Here is an 18,665-nt window from a genome sequence, read left to right on the forward strand (position 1 = left end):
CACAAACAAGCCTCTAAATCATATTGGAAAACAGAAAACCAAACCAAAAGACTGTCTCAGTACTTCTGCCAACAACACACTTTTTTTTAGCTGGTCAGATATAATTTATCATTAGATGGTAAGTTCACTCCAATGAGAGTAGATGCACAATAGTGATTTTTAAAAATTCCTTTTAAATTCCCTGCAAATGTTGCACAGGTACAGTGGTGGTTTTATTAGCCAACTACTTAGGTCCTCTAAAAAAGGAATTGTTAGAAATATATGCTAGCTCTCATATATTATTTATAAAACTCAGACAAACACACCTAATAAATACAACCCAGCAACACCACGGGGATAATGAGAGCTTATTCATTTAAAAAAAGCTTCACGTTAAAGTTGTGCCCACACAAGGAGAGTTTGCTCATTGTTTTTCTACTGATTTATAATTAGTAAGCTCAGTCACTGACAAGAGTTCCCAATGTTTATATATAAACACCCAACATTAATAAACTGTCAACCATCTAACCTACAATGGGAGCCTTGAGTCAATATATGCCAGTCAGAAGCTGTGGCCCCGCTCCTTGTTTACCTCCTTGTCTTACTTTTCCTATATACTTTTCCCAATTCATGAGCACACACTTCCTCTCTTCACCATGCCTGTTCTCCTATTTATACATTATCACCAGCAGGTCTAATGTAGCCTTCATCAAATGAATTTCTGCCTCAGAAATAAACAAACTCTGAGAGAGAGCAAAGTAACTGCTTTAGTAATCAAAGTCATTCTCTTCACTAGTAACTTGAATTTGATTTCTCACTTGGCTCTCAAAAACTACATGAAAAGTTTACTAGCTTTGATTCCTTACTTGGCTCTCAAAGACTACATGAAAGTGTACTAGATTTGGAACAGTCCTGAGTTGGAATCCTGATCTTGGGCAAGCTACCTAGACTCTCAGAAGCCTCATTTTTCTCATATGTAAAATATGAATTTATAAACTACCTACCTCATAAGCTACCTACCTCCTAAACTTGTGGGATTAAATGAGATAATTCATGTAAAGTGTCTCACATACACACATACTGTGAATACATGGCACACAATAAATATAGATCATTGTTCCTTAGACCTGTGGCTTTCCTGACTCCTGACTCTCACCTTAAACTTTCAACTTTCTGCCTTCTTACATTCATACCCTCTCTGTTTCTAACTCTCTCTGACTCGTTGCAAGTTGTGACCCATGTTGTTTCTTGATTTGGATTGTCTACGTATTTCTTATTCAGCCTTGCTTAGATCCTTAGCTCTGGGAAAGTCTTAACTCTGGACTGCTTGCTTATTCTGATCCCTGAATCCACCTGGCTCTGCAACTTCTTAGTTCTGTCCAAATCCTTTCCCTGGCTCCTCATCCAACAATCTAGACCCAATACAGCTTTGGTCCTGATGCTGACACTTTGTCTGAGATGCTGAAGAACAAGATCCCAACCAATGATGGGGTTCAGACTCAAAAGTCCAGCAGATAAGTCACCAAAAAGGTAGTGTACTTTCATGGGGAGCCTGCCAATCTCAACATATGGCTACCTAAAAAATAAATCCCCTTTAGGAGATTTCCTCATCACTCTAACTCCCACCATCAGAAATCCATCACTGCCACCACCAACACACCTGCAACATATAGTTGGGGGAGTATAAGGAAAGTCTGTACATGCTAAGGGAAATTCATCTCTGGAGGCAAAAATAGTGTTTTATATAAGGACAATATGGGAGAGTGGGAACACTTTTTTTTTCTGGTGTTACATGGTAATAATTTCAGTATCTTTTCATGTTTATTTTTTGTGTCTGTTTCATAATTCCAAGTCCCAGCTCCTGAAATATCTGTGGGAGACAGAAAAGAACGGCTTGTTCTTTTGGCAGCCAACTCCTTCCAGTTACTATTTTCAATTACCAAGGGGATGAGGTAGAGCATCGCCTTCACTGAAATAAAAAGCAGGAATACAAAAATTTCTGCCTCTGCAGTGCTTGGCATAGTAGGATGACCCCTGACCCTTATCTTTGCTTTCTGGAAATGCAATTTAAGATCCATCTACAGAAGCAGACGCTCTTCCTCACTTCCAGTCTCAGTGTGGCTTTGTTGTAGCTCATATTCATTCTGCATGTGTCTCTGGTGTTCAGGATGCTGGGCTCGGGCAAAATGTCTTTCTAAGTGAGCCTCATGGCTCACCTCTGCCACACTATGTTACTTATCGAAGAGGATAGCCATCTACTCAGGACATCATCCAGGGCAGGCTCCCAGCACGTCCTGAGAATCAGTCCCTGCATTTTCATCCATCTAATTTGATGTTGTTTTATGTGAGATGAACATAGGAAATAAAAAGGATGAAGACAATTCTTATTGCACCTCTGCACTCCTTAGGAACACATCATGTGGATGGAGTAAATGCAAGGAACATGAAGATTTATTCCAGCCACACCTAGAAGAATAGAAATTATCCCCTCTCCCACTGCCCCCAAACACATTGACACGAGTCCCAGTTAAAGCCCATCAAATGGTAAGTATCTGTCAATCAGCAGCAGGCAGAGTTTCCTTGTGTTGACATTACCACTCTCAATCTAATGATATATCTATTTGTTTTTCTTAGAGGCTCTCAGACATGCGAAAAGACATGTTTCCGCTTTCCATCAAGTAGTGGATATATCTGTGATGAAATCACTTGTCAGGCTCTTCTTAAAAAGTTCTATTGAGACTTCTTTCTGTTGTGCCCCCACAATTTCCTGTGCCCATACCCCAATCAGAACACTTCCATTGAGGTTAGTTCCTTACTAACTTGTCCATGTTGTCCCAGGAATGCTGGACTTCTGATGCCAGGGCCATGTCAGTCTTATCCATCTCTGCCTCTTTAAGCCTTAGCACAATGCTTCACTCATATCACCCAATAAATACCTAATCAATGAACAAGTGAGCCTCTTTAGAGAACTAAGGTCATATGCTGTGGTGGAAAGTACCTAAGAGCTTGGGGGAAGAACAGGCTTAGGTTTGCTCTGCATGCTGTGAATGGTGAGACTCTGGGCTCCTTCCCCTCTCTGAGCCTGAGTTTCCTTGTCTGTAAAATGGAAATCACAACGAGGACTTTTCAGTATGTTGTGAGAACTATGTGAGATTTAATGTATATAGTGCCTAACATCCAGTAGGCTCAAATATTCATTTTCTCACTTTTTCCTCTCCCTCAGAGAAATTGTAATGAACACACTTTGATTGCTGATGGAACTACTGAATGACTTGTACAAAATGTAAATATAAAATCTTACTGATAGGTGTTTATGTACTTGCCTAATGTATATCATTGGAAACAATAATGCTGTTAGACTAATTCTCTCAACCCTGGCTCACGTTAGATTCAGCTGGATAATTTTTTTTTTCCTTTGAGACTGAGTTTCACTGTGTCACCCAGGCTGGAGTGCAGTGGTGCGATCTCGGCTCACTGCAACCTCTGCCTCCCAGGTTCAAGCGACTCTCCTGCCTCAGCCTCCCAAGTATCAGCTGGAGAATTTTAAAAAAATCACCACGTCCTGACCACACTCCACACCAATAACATCAGAATCTCTGTGGCTGGGACCCAGTCATAAGTAAGTCTTAAAGCTCCAGGGGTGATTCCAACATGGAACCAAGATTAAGAACCACTGGATATGATGGTACAATGGCCAGAAATGTGGGGAAACAGATATACCTTCTGCTACACTCAGCAGAATGCTCTGCATTGCTGTTTGTTTAGGGCTAAAAGTCACAGCTAACAATAAGCATTAGTTTGCTTTCCTTTGTTGCCAGATGGGGGTACCACTTTAATTTCCTCAAGGAGAGAGGTGACTGTGGTCTAGAGTAAGATTTAGATATTTCTGGCTATGCTGCCCATACTTGTAACATGTTTCCAAAAACTGTGTTCTTTAAATATCGATATCTGCCTCGGATACAGAACATCTTTTCTCTTTTCTCCTCCTCTCTGCATTCCTCTTTCTGTGTCACTACCTCTACCTAACAGTTCAGAAATTACAAAGTCCTTTAATGAGGTTTTTAGATCAGTGTTCTCAACTCTGGTTGTACCTTAAAATCACTTGGGAAGTTTAAAAAAATCTGGGCCCACTCCAGACTAATTAACTAAGACTCCCTGAGGGATGGGGCCCAGACACTGGTATTTTTAAGAAGTTCTCCAGGTGATTCTCAATCTACAGCCAGGTTAAGAATCATTGTTTTACATCAAAGCTGCTTCTTCCCCTCCTCTTAGCCCTCCAAGATCCACATTTCTATTAACCACAAAGTAGCTTCCCTTTTGGAAAAAAAAACACACACACACCACACACACACACATAGATCTTTTTTCTTTCCTTTTTGACGCTAGTAAAATTATTTGTGTTCCATTATTTTTACCTACATCTGTTCCACCCACACTGATGTTCATTCTTGATTAATTCAGCAAACATTACTATTGAGAACTTGTTAGGCACAAGACACTGGCTCTGCTAGATGCTGGGAATGTAAAGAAGGAAGAAAGAATCCTACCCTCATGCTACTGGAAAAACTAATGACTTCAAACCCATATAACTTCAACAGAATGCAGCATGTGCTAGAATATGAGTACAAAATATACTAGTTGTCAAGCTTCACTGAACCCTTTCCATCCTCCCATGTTAACCCACTTCATCCTCACATGACACTATGTGGTAAGGATTCTGATGATCACTACTTTTCAGAGAGAGACTGGCGAATATGTACAAGAACATGTACAGGTCCTAAGAGGTGTGGCTGGGATTTCAACCCAGGATTTCCTCCTGATTTTGTGTTCTAGCCTCTAGGCTCAAGGAGAAGAGTGATCCTCACAAAACTTAGTTTAAGAATTTATTTAATTTTAAATATAGGGGTTGGGTTCTTCTCAGGCAAAGTAAATTTTAAGCATCATGGCCACAGACTCCAGAGATTTTTTCACTTGCAAATCTTGTATAAAGAGAGAATTTGATGCTTTGAGTAAATCACAAAAACAACATATCCATAGGGTAATGTCACTCTTGTTTTATTCCTAAAGTCAAGTGTAACAGTTGCATGGTCAGCTCTCATGGGAGAGAAGAAGTATGTCCTGGCCAATGAGGGCAGTTAGGCTGAGTTATGGAAAGTAAGAACTGGAGGGAACCTTAGGAATCAAGGCCTGCCACACTAGACAGAAGAAGAAACTAAAGTCTAGAGAGAAAGAAAAGGGACTTCCAAAATCAGACTGCTAGTTGTTGGTGGAACTGGACCTTGAATTCAGCCAGCATATTTCCCCCAACTTCTTTCAGCAAAATCTACCACCTCACAACTTGAGGCTCAAATAGATGATTCCATAGTGAGGAAAGAACAATTAGCAAATTAAGAAACTGTTCCTATTTACTCTATTCCTGTGACTGATGTTAAGTTAAGCAAAGGCTTTTGCTTTGGTTAGAGTTGTGGGCACACCAGAGGGATTTAGTAAAGCCTGGCTCAACATCATAAACTTCACCTTTGAAAAGAAGCATACAAAAATTCCCTACTTCCGTTTGCTACTATAAAATCAAAGCATAAGCCCTTAATTTAGCATGAAGGACTAAATACCAAAAAAAAAAAAAAAAAAAAAAAAAAAAAGTCTTACTATTGCTAATTGTCTTTTTTCTAAGACAACAGTTTATTTTACCTTTAGTCCAAATACAGTCCATTAAACAAAGACTATAAATGCCCAAGCCATTTATTGCCTCAGTCCTGTGTCTCTGAAGTCTTACATTCCTTAGCCATTGGGGGACAAGGCCCACTCTAAGCCCACTTACTACCAGGGTGCTGAAGTGACCCATGAAGGCAGTTAGGCTGAATTAAGGAAAGTGAACCTTAAGAATCAAGGCCTGCCACACTAGACAGAAGAAGAAACTAAAGTCTAAAGAAAAAGAAAAGGTACTTAGCACTTACCCCATTCCCACCCTCCAGCTCTGGTTTGAATCTACCCTCCATTTCCCTAAGCCCAGAGATGAGTTAGATGCCTCTGCTGCAGAACCAGGCATTCAGTCATAAGACAGGGAGTGAGCATTCCTAAAACCCCTGGATTCATTCTCTTGAAAGCCACATAGGCTATGCCAGACTGAACAGGTAGCTGTGGTAGGAGAAGGAGAACAGCCAGTCTCAGTAAGAGGCACAGAAGAGGCCCATCAAACCTCTTCTAACAAAGCTTATTTGTAGAACAGGATATTGTAGGGGTGGGCAGCCCATCTGCCTGGGGTGTTTTCACCCACTCAGCCCTCATGGTTTAGGTGGATGCCAAGCACAGCCCACCTCAGTCATAAGCAGTCTTTAGGAACTTCCAGCTCCCAACATTCTTTCTGCTACTATGGATACTTGGCTCTTGGGACAGAGGTTGGCTTGCCCATGGTCACGTCAGCACCCTGGTAGTAAGTGCTGCAGGTTTCCAGGCAGACAAGGCTCCTCTTCCTGCTAGACACAGCCACCATGAGGGATGAAGGGTGAGCATCCCTGTATAGCTTCTCTGCCCATCTCTCTGCTAGATACTGTGTCTGCATTCTCTTATGGTTCCCAGTTGTAGCTACATAGACAGCCACAGTGAGCACCATGAGGGCAGGCCATGGGTCTAAATCCCGAGTTCAGGTAAGATTCCCAATCACAGAGAAAGGATTATGGTTTCCCCTACTTCTCTAATAAGGTACAGTCCGTATCCTAGAACACTGACTCCCAAATTTTAATGCACACACGATCTATCTGGAGATTTTGTTAACATGTACATTCAGATTCACAAGTCTGGGATAAGGCCAGCAATTTTGCATTTCTAATCTGCCCCCAAGTGATGCTGGTGCTGCTAGGCCCAGACGTGCCAGGTCAGTGGTGCACAAAATCACCTGGAGGGCTAATCAAACCACAGATTGCTGGGCCACACTCTGCTCTCCCTTAGACTATTTAAGCAACACGGCCTTATTCACGAATCCACCCCTCAGATCAGCTTTGCTTTGGAATTCTTTGACTCTTAGACTATTTAAGTAACATTGCCATCTACTCTTGTGTACACAGCTTTAAGAGCATGCTCTGTTTCAATGCCTATAGCAACAGCAAAGGAATTGCAGCAAACATTTAGATGATTCCATAGTGAGGAAAGAACAATGTTAGGAGATTCTGATGTAATGGTGCAGGAATGGGCCCTTGAACTTGCATTTCAAACATCCTCAGGTGATGCTAATGCTGCTGATCGGGGAATCACATTTTGAGAGCCACTGTCTAGGTCATTCCACAGATGTCAGCTGTTGTGGTTTAATTACCATGATTAAAAGCAGTGGTTCTTGACCCTGAGCACACAGTTGAATCACCTTAGGAGCTGTTTGCTGTTGCCCAAGTTCCATTTAAAGGTAGTTAAATCAGAATAGCAGGGCATGGGGCCTGGGCACTGTCATTTAAAAAATGTCCCCAGACAGACTGCAAGGTGAGTAGCCCTTCCTGGGACTATACAGAGCACTAGCTGCATACTTGTTAATAGGCCTGGGTTTCAGCTACATACAAATAGGCCTGGGTCTCAGAGGCAGTCTGTTCACAGTACAGATGAAAATTCAAGGACAGACTACGCTGAAAAAAGTGAACAGAATTTACTAGACTGTCTCTCCTCTGGTTAGGAGTGAAGTCCCTTTGAATGCTGGTTTTTACTTTCAGGTCATTGAAAGAAACACAGTACTTAAGTTCAGTAAAACTGCTAAGGTCCCCCTGACAATCTCAGGATTTCCATATCCTTTGGGATAAGCAGGGACATGGCCCAACTATGTTTTAGAATTGATGGCGTTAGCTCTTGTCTACCTCGTGCTGGACAGTGGGGAACCTGAGCCAACAAGGACCCAGGCAGGAGGGCAGCGGAGTGGGTGGAAGGTAGAGATCTGGGCTCTAGCACTCCCCTGGGATGTGACCAGCCATGTGACTTCTTTTCTTCTGGACCAGCAGTCCTCAGGATCACCATGTGCGCTCTCATTCTAACATCAAAGGCTGACTTGGGGAGTGGGAAGTATAATATTAAGGACTCACTCATTTGTTAGATAATTTTTGAATAAATCTTGAGCAAGAAAAGAAGTTAAATCTGAGTAACTCAGCCATGTTTTTCTGAGAAGTTATAAAATCATATGATCTTGTCATAAATTTTTATTAGTACTGCTTATATTCACCCACAGACCAGTGATTAAAAATTGAGGAGACTGAGAAGCAAGAACAGGAGACAAGAAGATAGCTTGGGAGTACAGGACAGGGCTAGAGAATGTATGGTGGCAGCAGGGGTCGGGGAGCAAAAGAGGAAACCACTACACATGTGAGTACAATCCACATGGATGTCTGACTGCTTCTGGTTTGCTTTTCCAGGCCACCATTTTTCAAAGTAATCTGTGCTATTTGCCATCATCAGTTCTCTCACTCTCTCTGCAGACAAGGAAACCCTGGCCCTATTCCCATCTTTAGCATAACCTAACTGGGTAACCTTGGGTACTATTTCAGCTCCCATGGCTTCCATTTCTTTTCTTTTTTCATCTCACTCTTTTGCCCAGGCTGGAGTGCAGTGGCATGATCTCTGCTCACTGCAATCTCCATCTCCCAGGTTGAAGCGATTCTCCTGCCTCAGCCTCCTGAGTAGCTGGGATTACAGGCATCTGCCACCACACCTAGCTAATTTTTGTATTTTTAGTAGAGCTGTGGTTTCACCATGTTGGACAGGCTGCTCTCGAACTCCTGACCTCAAATGATCCACCCGCCTCAGCCTCCCAAAGTGTTGGGATTATAGGCATGAGCCACCACACCTGGCCTCGTTTCTCTCCTTTTGTTAAAAAAACAATGTGGGTAAAAATCTCTATTCTTTGTCTCTGTAGGAATAAAATGAATAAATGATGTGGCAGTGCTCCTTGCAGGCTAGCTGGTATTCTTGTTTTCATCATCTCCCCTGCCAGGAGAATGAGCAAGGTCACCCACCTGATGCCTGGACCTCCATGATGTATTGGTGCAGATCCTGGCCCTGCTGGATGACCTCAAAGGTCATGTTGTTCATGGCTAGCTTCCGTTCTGTGTGACGCTGCAGCCGCTGTTCTGCCAGGGTTAGGTCCTCTGTGTTGAAGTCATTCATCTGCCGAAGCAGGTCTTCATTCCAGGCATCTAGCTCTGCTGTCACCTGTGAGGGAACCACTGTCATCAGCACGGGCTCACCAGGTCCATGAAAGATGGCTAGGTTAAGGCTCACGATTTTAAGCCTTATTCATGAATCTACCCCTCAGATCAGTCTCTGCTTTGGGATTCTTCAACCCTTAGACTATTGAAGCAACACTGCCATGCACTCTTGTATACATGGCTCTAAGGGTGCTCTCTAGGGGTTTCAATGCCTATAGCAACGGCAAGGGAACAGCAGCAAACATTTATATTATGAATTATGGATTATAAAGTTTCTGCATACTCCTTGCTGTTCAGTCCTCACAATAACCTAGTGAGGCAGGCAAGGTGGAGATCTCCAGGTCCATCTTCTAGAAGAGGAAGTTGACCCTCACATAGACAGATGAGGTGATTTTCCCTGCTAGAGAAGGACAAAGTTCTTCTACTGATTGAAAGACTTTTTCTACCATCCCACAATTGTAACTGTAACAATTTTCATAATTAAAGAGGTCCTCAGAAATTAAGTAGTGGATCTATTTCAGAAACAGAAACTGAGGGCTAGAAAAGCCTGGTGAATGGCCCAAAGTTACAGAATCAGTTAAAGACTTGGTGCCCCGAGGCGGGTGGATCACGAGGTCAAGAGATCGAGACCATCCCGGTCAACATAGTGAAACCCCGTCTCTACTAAAAATACAAAAAATTAGCTGGGCACGGTGGCGCGTGCCTGTAATCCCAGCTACTCAGGAGGCTGAGGCAGAAGAATTGCCTGAACCCAGAAGGCAGAGGTTGCGGTGAGCCGAGATCGCGCCATTGCACTCCAGCCTGGGTAACAAGAGTGAAACTCCATCTCAAAAAAAAAAAAAAAGACTTGGTGCCTATCAAACCCAGGGGTCCTGCTCTGGTTCCTGAGTTCTGTGCAGGATTCTGTCCTTTTATTACAAAGGCTGACACCCAAAAATAGTGACTAAACAAAGTATAAATGTGTAGCATACCTCCAGATATTCAAGCAGATTATAAACAATTGAAAGGCAATAATGATTATAATGAATACTAAAGCATGTAATGAATGGAAACATTGCCCTAATAGCAACTTGCTAATTGTTCATTTCTCTACACCTTAACTCACATGACTTCACCTGGTCTACTCTCAGTTCTCTGCAAATGGAGACTAAATCCTACACTTCCTTTACAATCTCTGCAATCACCCACAGGCTAGGAACTCAGAAGCACTGAACTATATAATTCCACCTGTGTGAATCAAAATTAAAACTGTTAAATGTGGTTTTCAGATCTGTTATCTCACGCTACCCCCATGACAGCCCCGTGAAGATGATAGCATGGGTACTGTCATACTCTTTTCTCAGAAGAGGAAAGTGTCACTACAGGTCAAACATTCCCAGGATGGCCCAGGCCATCTAAGCATATATCCCAGAGCTCTAGTTGAGTGGTTTTCATGATGCTGGGTCTAATGCCAGCTCCCACGTGGCATAACCTTCCAAGTTATCAAACACTGCTGCTCCAGGAGCATCAGGAACACAGGGAGACAGAAGATGGATTGAAGCCAGTGAGAGCAATGCTCTTATATCCCATGCTGGGGGCATACACACTGGGATGGGAAAGCCAAGCAGCCCCTCGCAAGGGGCTGCTGTCTGGATCACAGAATTTCATTTTTTGTCTAACAGTAAGACCCTTCTTCAAGCAAAATAGACACAGATTAAAGTGTACTTGCTCTCTTTGAAGCAGAAGTAGGGAAACTGTGAAAGTATCACCCTCGCTGCCCTAGGTTCTCACTTCACACCCCACATCTTTTCAGGTCAACTTAGAGAACTGCTGAGCTCAGCAGGAAATCCCAGTGTTACTTTTTGTGGGGAGTTGGGGGATTTGGAAACCAGTGGGTTGGCAGGCAAAGTAGGTTTTTGTTGTAGCCCCACCTTTGAAAAGTACTTCATTCTCTAACTAGAGAAGGGGTTAGACTGAGGAGACTAAAGAGATTATTTATAAAAGATAATTTAGCCTGGCTGCAGTAGCTTGTGCCTATAATCCCAGTACTTTGAAAGGCCAAGGTGGGAGGATCACTTGAGGCCAGGAGTTCAAGACCAGTCTGGTCAACGCAGTGAAACCTTCTCTCTACAAAGCAAATAATAATAAATTAGCCAGGCATGGTGGCATGCACCTGTTGTCCTAGCAACTTGGGAGGCTGAGGCAGGAGAATCACTTGAGCCCAGGAGTTCAAGGTTGCAGTGAGCTATTATTATGCCACTGCGCTCCAGCTTGGGAGACAGAGACCCTGCTTCTTAAAAAAAAAAAAAAAAAAAAAAAAAAAAAGCATAATTTAAAGTATAAATAGGCTTTTATAGAACTAGGCCTGTAAATATCTTTTTTGTTACTGTATTTTAAAAACTAAAGCATAATTTACATATAAAATACACGTATTTTAAGCATTCAGTTCTGAGTCTTGACAATTTTATGCACCCATGTAGTCATCGCCAAAAACAAACTATAGAGCCTTTCCATCACCCTAGGGAGCCTACATGTATCCATTCCTCCCCTCCTCAACCCACAACTAGGTACCACTTTCTGATTTCTATCATCATAGATGTAGTTTTGCCTATTCTTAAATTTCATATGAATGAAATTATACAGAATATTGTTTTTCAACTTAACGTTGTATCAACATTCATCCATGTCACTGTGTGTACCAGTAGCTCATTCCTTGCTATGGCTGAGTAGAGTACCATTGTATAGATATGGCACAACTTGTTTATCCACTCTCCTGCTAATGAACTCTTGGGTTGTTTCTAGTGTTTGGCTAATATGAATAAGGTTGATGTGAAAGTTCTTATACGTGTCTTTCTGTGGACACGGGTTTTCATTGCTCTTGGATAATAACTAGGGGTGGAATTATATATAAGTCATAGGGTAGGTGTATGTTTAACTTTATAAGGGAACCATCAGAGTTTCTCAAAATTATTGTAATATTTGACATTCCCAGTAGCAATGTATTCAAGTTCTGGTTGCTCTACATCCCCACCAACATTTGGCATTATCGTTCTATTTAATTTTAGCCATGATAGTGGGTGTGAACTGCTATCTCATTATGGTTTTAAGTTGTATTTTCCTGATGACTCATGATGATGACAACATTTTCAAATGCTTATTGACCATTTGTATATCTACTTTTTTGTAAAATGTCTTTTTAAGTCTTTTGCCCTTTTTAAAAAACTGAGTTAATTAACTTTTGGTTGTAGCTTGGTAAAAGTTCTAAATATTTTCTGGATGCAAGTTCTTTATCAGATAATATATTTTCCAATAGCCCAAATCACAAATTTTAGTCCATTTTCTGGCCTACAAACTAAGGGGAATTAGAATAAAACTAAGACAACAAGCATGAAAGGAAGAGCCTGCCTTTTCTTTTGATTTTAGGTTTTGTTTGTTTCCGTGAGACTGAGTCTATGAGGTATCTATTTGTTGCAGTAAGATCCAAGGAGTCCAATGGCCAGGAATCTACGGAGCGGAAGGTGCTGATGGTCCTAGTGAGAGAGAACGGAGTCAGGTTGGGGGGGCTTTAGTTGAGAGAGTGATCTCAGAGGTCTGGGTTCTTGGAAATTCAAATCTAAGCTAAATGTGAAATATGTCCAGGATTCTATATCTGGTGTTTCTATATTCTTTCCTCTCCTCTCCTTACCCTTCTCCATTCTCATCACCTGACACCATTGGATTGAGGAACCCAGGTCTGTTGTGAATCCTGGAGAACGAGAATTTCCAGGGCCTCCTCCTAAGGCTGCCCTCCCTGGGTCCACAGGCTCTCTCCTCTTTCTATTGGACTCCCCCTCCCTTCTCTCCCCAGGAACTGATGCCCACAGCTTTCAATTAGTCTGATTTGTGTGTTTTTAATGTACACTGGAGTTTAAATTATTCTTTCTCTTAAGTATTTTCTGTTTCCTTAAGGAATGTTTTTTCATTGGGTTCTTCCCCCCTACCTTCTTTGTGGGGCTAAGGCTGGAAGACAACAGGGGCTCATTTTTTAGAAAGAAAAACAGTTGTTTTCAAACCTGAAGTTGACCTTACTGCTAATAAACAAACCTAGCTTTCCAGCCTTACCTTGTGTTCTTCTTATGAATCAGTCAGATGGTTTACTTGTTGATGCTGAGAGCAAGTTCTGCCCTCTCCAGCCTTCTTCATTGGTCTAAGAGCCCTGAAATGCCCTTGTCCCTCCTCCCAGTCTGCTCAAGCCCTGACCACCCTTCAAAGTAAACCCTCTGGCATGAAGAGCTTCAATGACAACTCCCAGACCCAGATATTTTTTTCTGACTTATCTAATAACATAGGTCATGGGTTAGTTTGCTAATGCAGAGAAACACTACTGAAAAGAAAAGCCTGCGCCAGAGAGTGTATTTAGTGATTTAACTCCATTTGGAGAGAATTTGTTCAGGTTAGAAACTAGGGCCTGAAGCCAGTGAATGAAAGATGGAACACAAGGTTCCCAGAGTGTATTCTGCTGTCAGTCAACCTATTCCACTTTCTCCTTCCACTCAGTTACCTCCATCTCAGCTCCTGGCCTGCTCAGTTCCCCTCCTGCTCTAGTGGCCTCTGTCTCCCCTACTCTCCTGAATTAATTGGAGAGTTAGGAAATGATGACTTCTTTGACAGGTACATTGGCAATATTTCTATTCTAATAATGGCGTACTCTAGAGACATCACTAAGAGAAATCAGAGAAAGAGCCAAAATTTAAAAAGGGTAAGAAGCAGCAGGAAATGGAAAATGGGAAGCCTCACTTCAAAAAGAAGTGCAAGGTGTTCCTGCCAGATGAGATTCACCAAATCCAGTATTTTGCCATCAAAATTTGCTCTGTAGGAGTTGGTTTCACAGTCACTTTGAGCTCCGTTTTCAGAGAACCCTCTCCATTGGTTCCTCCTGTTTTCTCAGTCTTCCCCAGTATTTATGTGTAGAGAAAACTATAGTCCCTCTTCACCAGATGTTTTGATCTGTATCTGCCTGAATCACAATTCACCTACCCCTTTTGTCCCCTACTTCCTATGGTCTATCCACTTCAACTCTTTATCACCTGCAACATTGGAAATCTCACTGTGTAGTTCTTTCTTTAGATCAGTGTTTTGATGCTGGTGATGATTATGAAGAAGATACGATTGAAGAAGACATTTTACTTTGTATTGTGCATTTATTATGGGACAGGCAGTGTGTTAAGTGTCTGATCAACTTTATTTAATCCTCATAGCACTATAGGAGGAAATGAAAACACAGAGAAATCATAGTTTTTCCCATGGTTTCAGAGCTGGTGGTGGCAGAGCTGAGCATTTAACGACCAAATCCAGCGTTCTTAACCATGGGGTTACATCAATAAGGCTGCTCCAAGAATTGATTTTTGGGGATGGCCTTCTTTTTGCTAGTCTCACTTCAGAAAAGTTCCAATTTTACCCTTCCTGTTTTCTTCTTTAAAAAAATGAAGTTTTCTTCACTTCACATGTTAATCATATATTTTTGAGCAGAACAAGAAATTGTGTGTTTGTGACCTTAGATAAATGCCAGGCATAATTTACCTTTGCAAGAAAACACACTGCCTTCCTCCAGAATTTTTTTTGTTTTAATTATGGAATGCTTTATGAATTTGTGTGTCAGAGGCCAGGCTAATCTTCTCTGTATTACTCCAATTTAGGGTATGTGCTGACAAAGTGAGCACAGTACAGTATATTTTTAAAGAGTTTGATAATTCCTTCTAAAAAAAACCTGACTGCCAGATTGCTCAGTATAAAGGTAATATTAACCTAACTAGAATTCTCTGGTTACCCAGAGGCCTTTGTCATGAATAGGAGAAACATCTGCAATTTTGTATTGAGACTAAAGTTGCAGCACATAGAAGTGTGATCTGTTCCCCACACAGGCAGGGTCTCTGTAAGGCAAGAGCAAATGTCTTTGACTCCCACAGCAGGTGCTCTACATAAACATTCAGGGATCTCCTAATAGGACTCAGTAATAAATCAGAAGAGAAACAATGAGAAAGAATAAGATCAGATGTTTAACTGCTTAAAACCTGGAAGCAAATATATATATAAAAGAAAACATATTATGAATAATAATAACAATGCTGACTACAGTATATTAAGTGCTGATTAACTGCCAGGAGCTTTGCTAAAACGTTATGTGTTAACGTATTAAATACTCACAGTAACCCAACAGCCTGGGAAATATCTCATCTCCATTTCTCAGATGAGGAAACCAAGGCTTCAAGGACAACTTGTCTGGCTGGGCACAATGGCTCAGGCCTGTAATCTCTGCACTTTGATAGGCCAAGGCAGGCAGATTACCTAAGGTCAGGAGTTTGAGACCAGCCTGGCAAGCATGGGGAGACTCAACTCTACTAAAAATACAGAAATTAGTTGGGCATGGTGGTGCATACCTCTAATCCCAGCTACTCAGGAGGCTGGGTTAGGAGACTCACTTGAACCCAGGAGGCGGAGATTGCAGTGAGCCGAGATCATGCCACTGCACTCCAGCCTGGATGACAGAGTGAGACCCTATCTCAAAAAAAAAAAAAAAAAAAAAAAAACTTGCCTAAGGCCACATGATTAGTAAAGTTGGTGAAACAGGTTTCAAACCCAGGCAGACTAACTCAAAATACTACACACTTGATCACGGCACTACTGTCTCTCAGCAAAGGTGATTATATATATTATTAATCAACACTACATATGATGCACATGTTAAGATTCAATCTCATTCCAACTACCAGTAGGAAGGAAGAGTCCATGGCATTTTATTGTGATGGATGCCATTGACATACCTGGGCTGTCAACTGCAAAACGAGCATCTTTCTGTTTTATGACATCATTAGTTTTGTGAAGATGAGGAAAGTGGAAGACAAATATTCTCCACTGGCCTACAAATGCTGGCTGATAGGGAAAGACATATCGCAGCTGAAGAGACCATCTTATTGCATGGGAAGAGCTATTTTATCTGTAATGTATTGATATAGGTTGCCACAATGAAACTAAAATAGCTAAAGTACCATAATCATTTACTCTTCTTGTCCAATATAGTGTTGAGATCCTCTCCATTAATCAATTCCTAAAATAATAAGATTACTGAATTCTAAAGCAGATTATTTAAAGGTATCATAGCATTTCCTTGTTTTAGAAATATGTATAAACTCTCTGAAGAGTTAAAATATCTGTTTAAATAGCTAAAGACCTTTGGGGATATTGTAAGAAATTTCCAGAAAAGCAAAGGGACTTGGCAGTAATGAAATCTACTCAGTTGCTTTTAATTTTTGGCAAAATAATGTGAGAACATATTGCAAAAATGCTGTAATTGATGAGTTCCAATGTTCAATTACTTAATTTCTATACCAATTGAATAATTTGGACAACTGGGTAATTTTTATGGCCAATTTCATGTTCTTTTCTTCTCTATCACCATGATTAAAACTGATGTCCTTGATATAATCACAGCTGTCAGTTAATAGGGTTGAGAGGGATCTTGGTTATTCCTTTTAATAGTTTTGTCTATACCTTTGCCTCTTACCATTTTGAGATTTGTGGAACTCTATTCTCCTTTTAAAAGACCTCTCTTTTGTTGAAGAGCTCCTATAACGTATCTTGCTCACTCATTCTAGAACCTAGTTATGCTTGAGTGTCAGAATGTTCTTTTCCCCTGACGTAAGCTGAACATATTCTACTGCATCCTTACTAGAAAGGAGGAGCATATGGTATTTGAACCTTGATAATGTTACTTGAGCTCAGATCCACAGCCCCAAATCCACCCCATTACAGAGCAATCTAAACATTTCCATGAGGGATTTTTGACAGTTCTACTGAAAACAGGTGACTTGCCAGAATACTAAAGCTGTGAGAATAATCCTGATTTTTTTAAAAAAGCACGATAGTAGCGAAAACCTCCTAATAATCCTGAAATTAATTTGCCAAAAAGTCTAGAGGAGACTATGAAATAAATACTTTGTGAGGATTAGGTTTACTTTATTGTATTCATTCTACATTTCCTTCCCAAACGTTCTGGGCGTACATTTAGAAAATGTGACAGTGATTACTAGGAAGAGTCTCAACTAGATCTTGGCTTCTTTCTTGATATAGTTACTATGTTGGTAGATTTGGCATGTTACAAATGTGGAGAACAGCAAGGCCTTGCAATCTCTAATAGTATTTATGGAGGAAAAAAGTGGTGAAATTGGACTAGATGGTGGGCCTTTAGATGATCCACATCTGACAGTGATTATGCAAACTAATGGCTCTGTGTACCCCAGAGAAGAACCTGTAGTGACGCACCAGAGAGCCCTGTCTTACCTGCCCAACTTTTCAAACAGCCACAACATTGATAGTAATAATAAATTAAATTTATATCTATTTTCATAGGCAGAAGAACTGTGCAAAAAAAAAAAGAAAGAAAGAAAAAGACTAAATTTGAATGACAAAATAGAAAAGCTTCCATTTTTTTTTTTTAAGTCAATGTACTGGAAACATTTACTTTGAAAGTGAGAAAAGTCTAGACAAGACAGGTGATGTCACTGAAAAGGTACCTATCTCCTGGGCTGCACCAGAGCCAGTGTTCTTAATAGGACACATTCAAGCCTGTTTGTGAGCCAGACTTAGGTAACTAGGGTTCCTTCAGCAGAGAGTGACCAACAGAGTCAGTGTCTTGAGATCATGTCCTGTCCAGAAAGAGGTGTATAAATAGGGGATATATACCACAGAGGGCTGGCACTAAGGAGAAATCATTATAAAATTTTTAGAGTCAGAGGGGACTGCAGAAATAACTCATACAATCTCACCATTTTTCAGGAAAAAAGATCTACGATAAGGATTTTCAAATATTTTCAAGGCTCCCAAATAAGAGGGAACAGACTAGTTTTTGTTTTTGTTTTTTTTCCCCAGAGAGCAGAACAAATGTAAAAGGTGGAGATTTTGGTTCAACACCATAGTGAAATCCTGAGCTCCCTCCTTTCTTCTCCCTTCCCTGCTAAGCCCCTTTCTGGGCTCTGGAGATACTCTGGTAGAAGCTGGATGGCATCCTCCAGGGATGCCAAATTCTAGCCACCAAGTTTTGCCTGCCCTTCAGGTGTAACTTCATTGGGAAACTCTCCATGGGCATCCTGACTGGGCTAAGAATCTGCCCTTTCCAGTGTTGTCTGCAAACCAGGAGGCTCTATCATAGAATTCTTAAATTGTATGATGATCCTCTGTTTCTGTGTCTCCCTGTTATGTCCTCAATGTCCAACCTAGTTTTTGGTATTTAAGTAGGTGGTCATCGAATGTTTACTGAGTTGAATTTCTACATAGGTAAAAGGCTAACTGAATGGTCTCTTTCTAATATAAAATGCTAAGGGCCTCTGTGTACAACTAATTAAAAAGCTGAGACCACCAGTAAATTGTAATCAGCTTATCTTCTATAGGCAGAAGTTTCTTCCTTGAATACCATTTCTTCCCAGCCTTAGCCTGACCCCTATTTGTTTTATATCAATCCCATAGATTTAGAATTGGTATATCATTCCCTACTCACGTCAA

General features: G+C 41.1%; 1 protein-coding gene and 1 pseudogene across 18 annotated transcripts in view; both read right to left on the bottom strand.

The window, feature by feature from the left end:
• Positions 1–18,665, bottom strand: part of KALRN (kalirin RhoGEF kinase) — a 699,137-nt gene that overhangs the window by 307,326 nt on the left and 373,146 nt on the right. For all 18 annotated transcript variants that reach the window (XM_021673991.2, XM_021674000.2, XM_064362131.1 and 15 more), the window contains exon 14: positions 8,961–9,156. In XM_021673991.2, the coding sequence (XP_021529666.2) occupies positions 8,961–9,156 (196 nt within the window). The remainder of the gene's footprint in view (positions 1–8,960; positions 9,157–18,665) is intronic.
• LOC135268936 (U6 spliceosomal RNA) lies at positions 14,735–14,830 on the bottom strand (annotated as a pseudogene).

This window comes from Aotus nancymaae, unplaced genomic scaffold (assembly GCF_030222135.1).
Source record: "Aotus nancymaae isolate 86718 unplaced genomic scaffold, 86718_ANA_hifiasm-v0.15.2.pri h1tg000046l, whole genome shotgun sequence".
NCBI lineage: Eukaryota > Metazoa > Chordata > Mammalia > Primates > Aotidae > Aotus > Aotus nancymaae.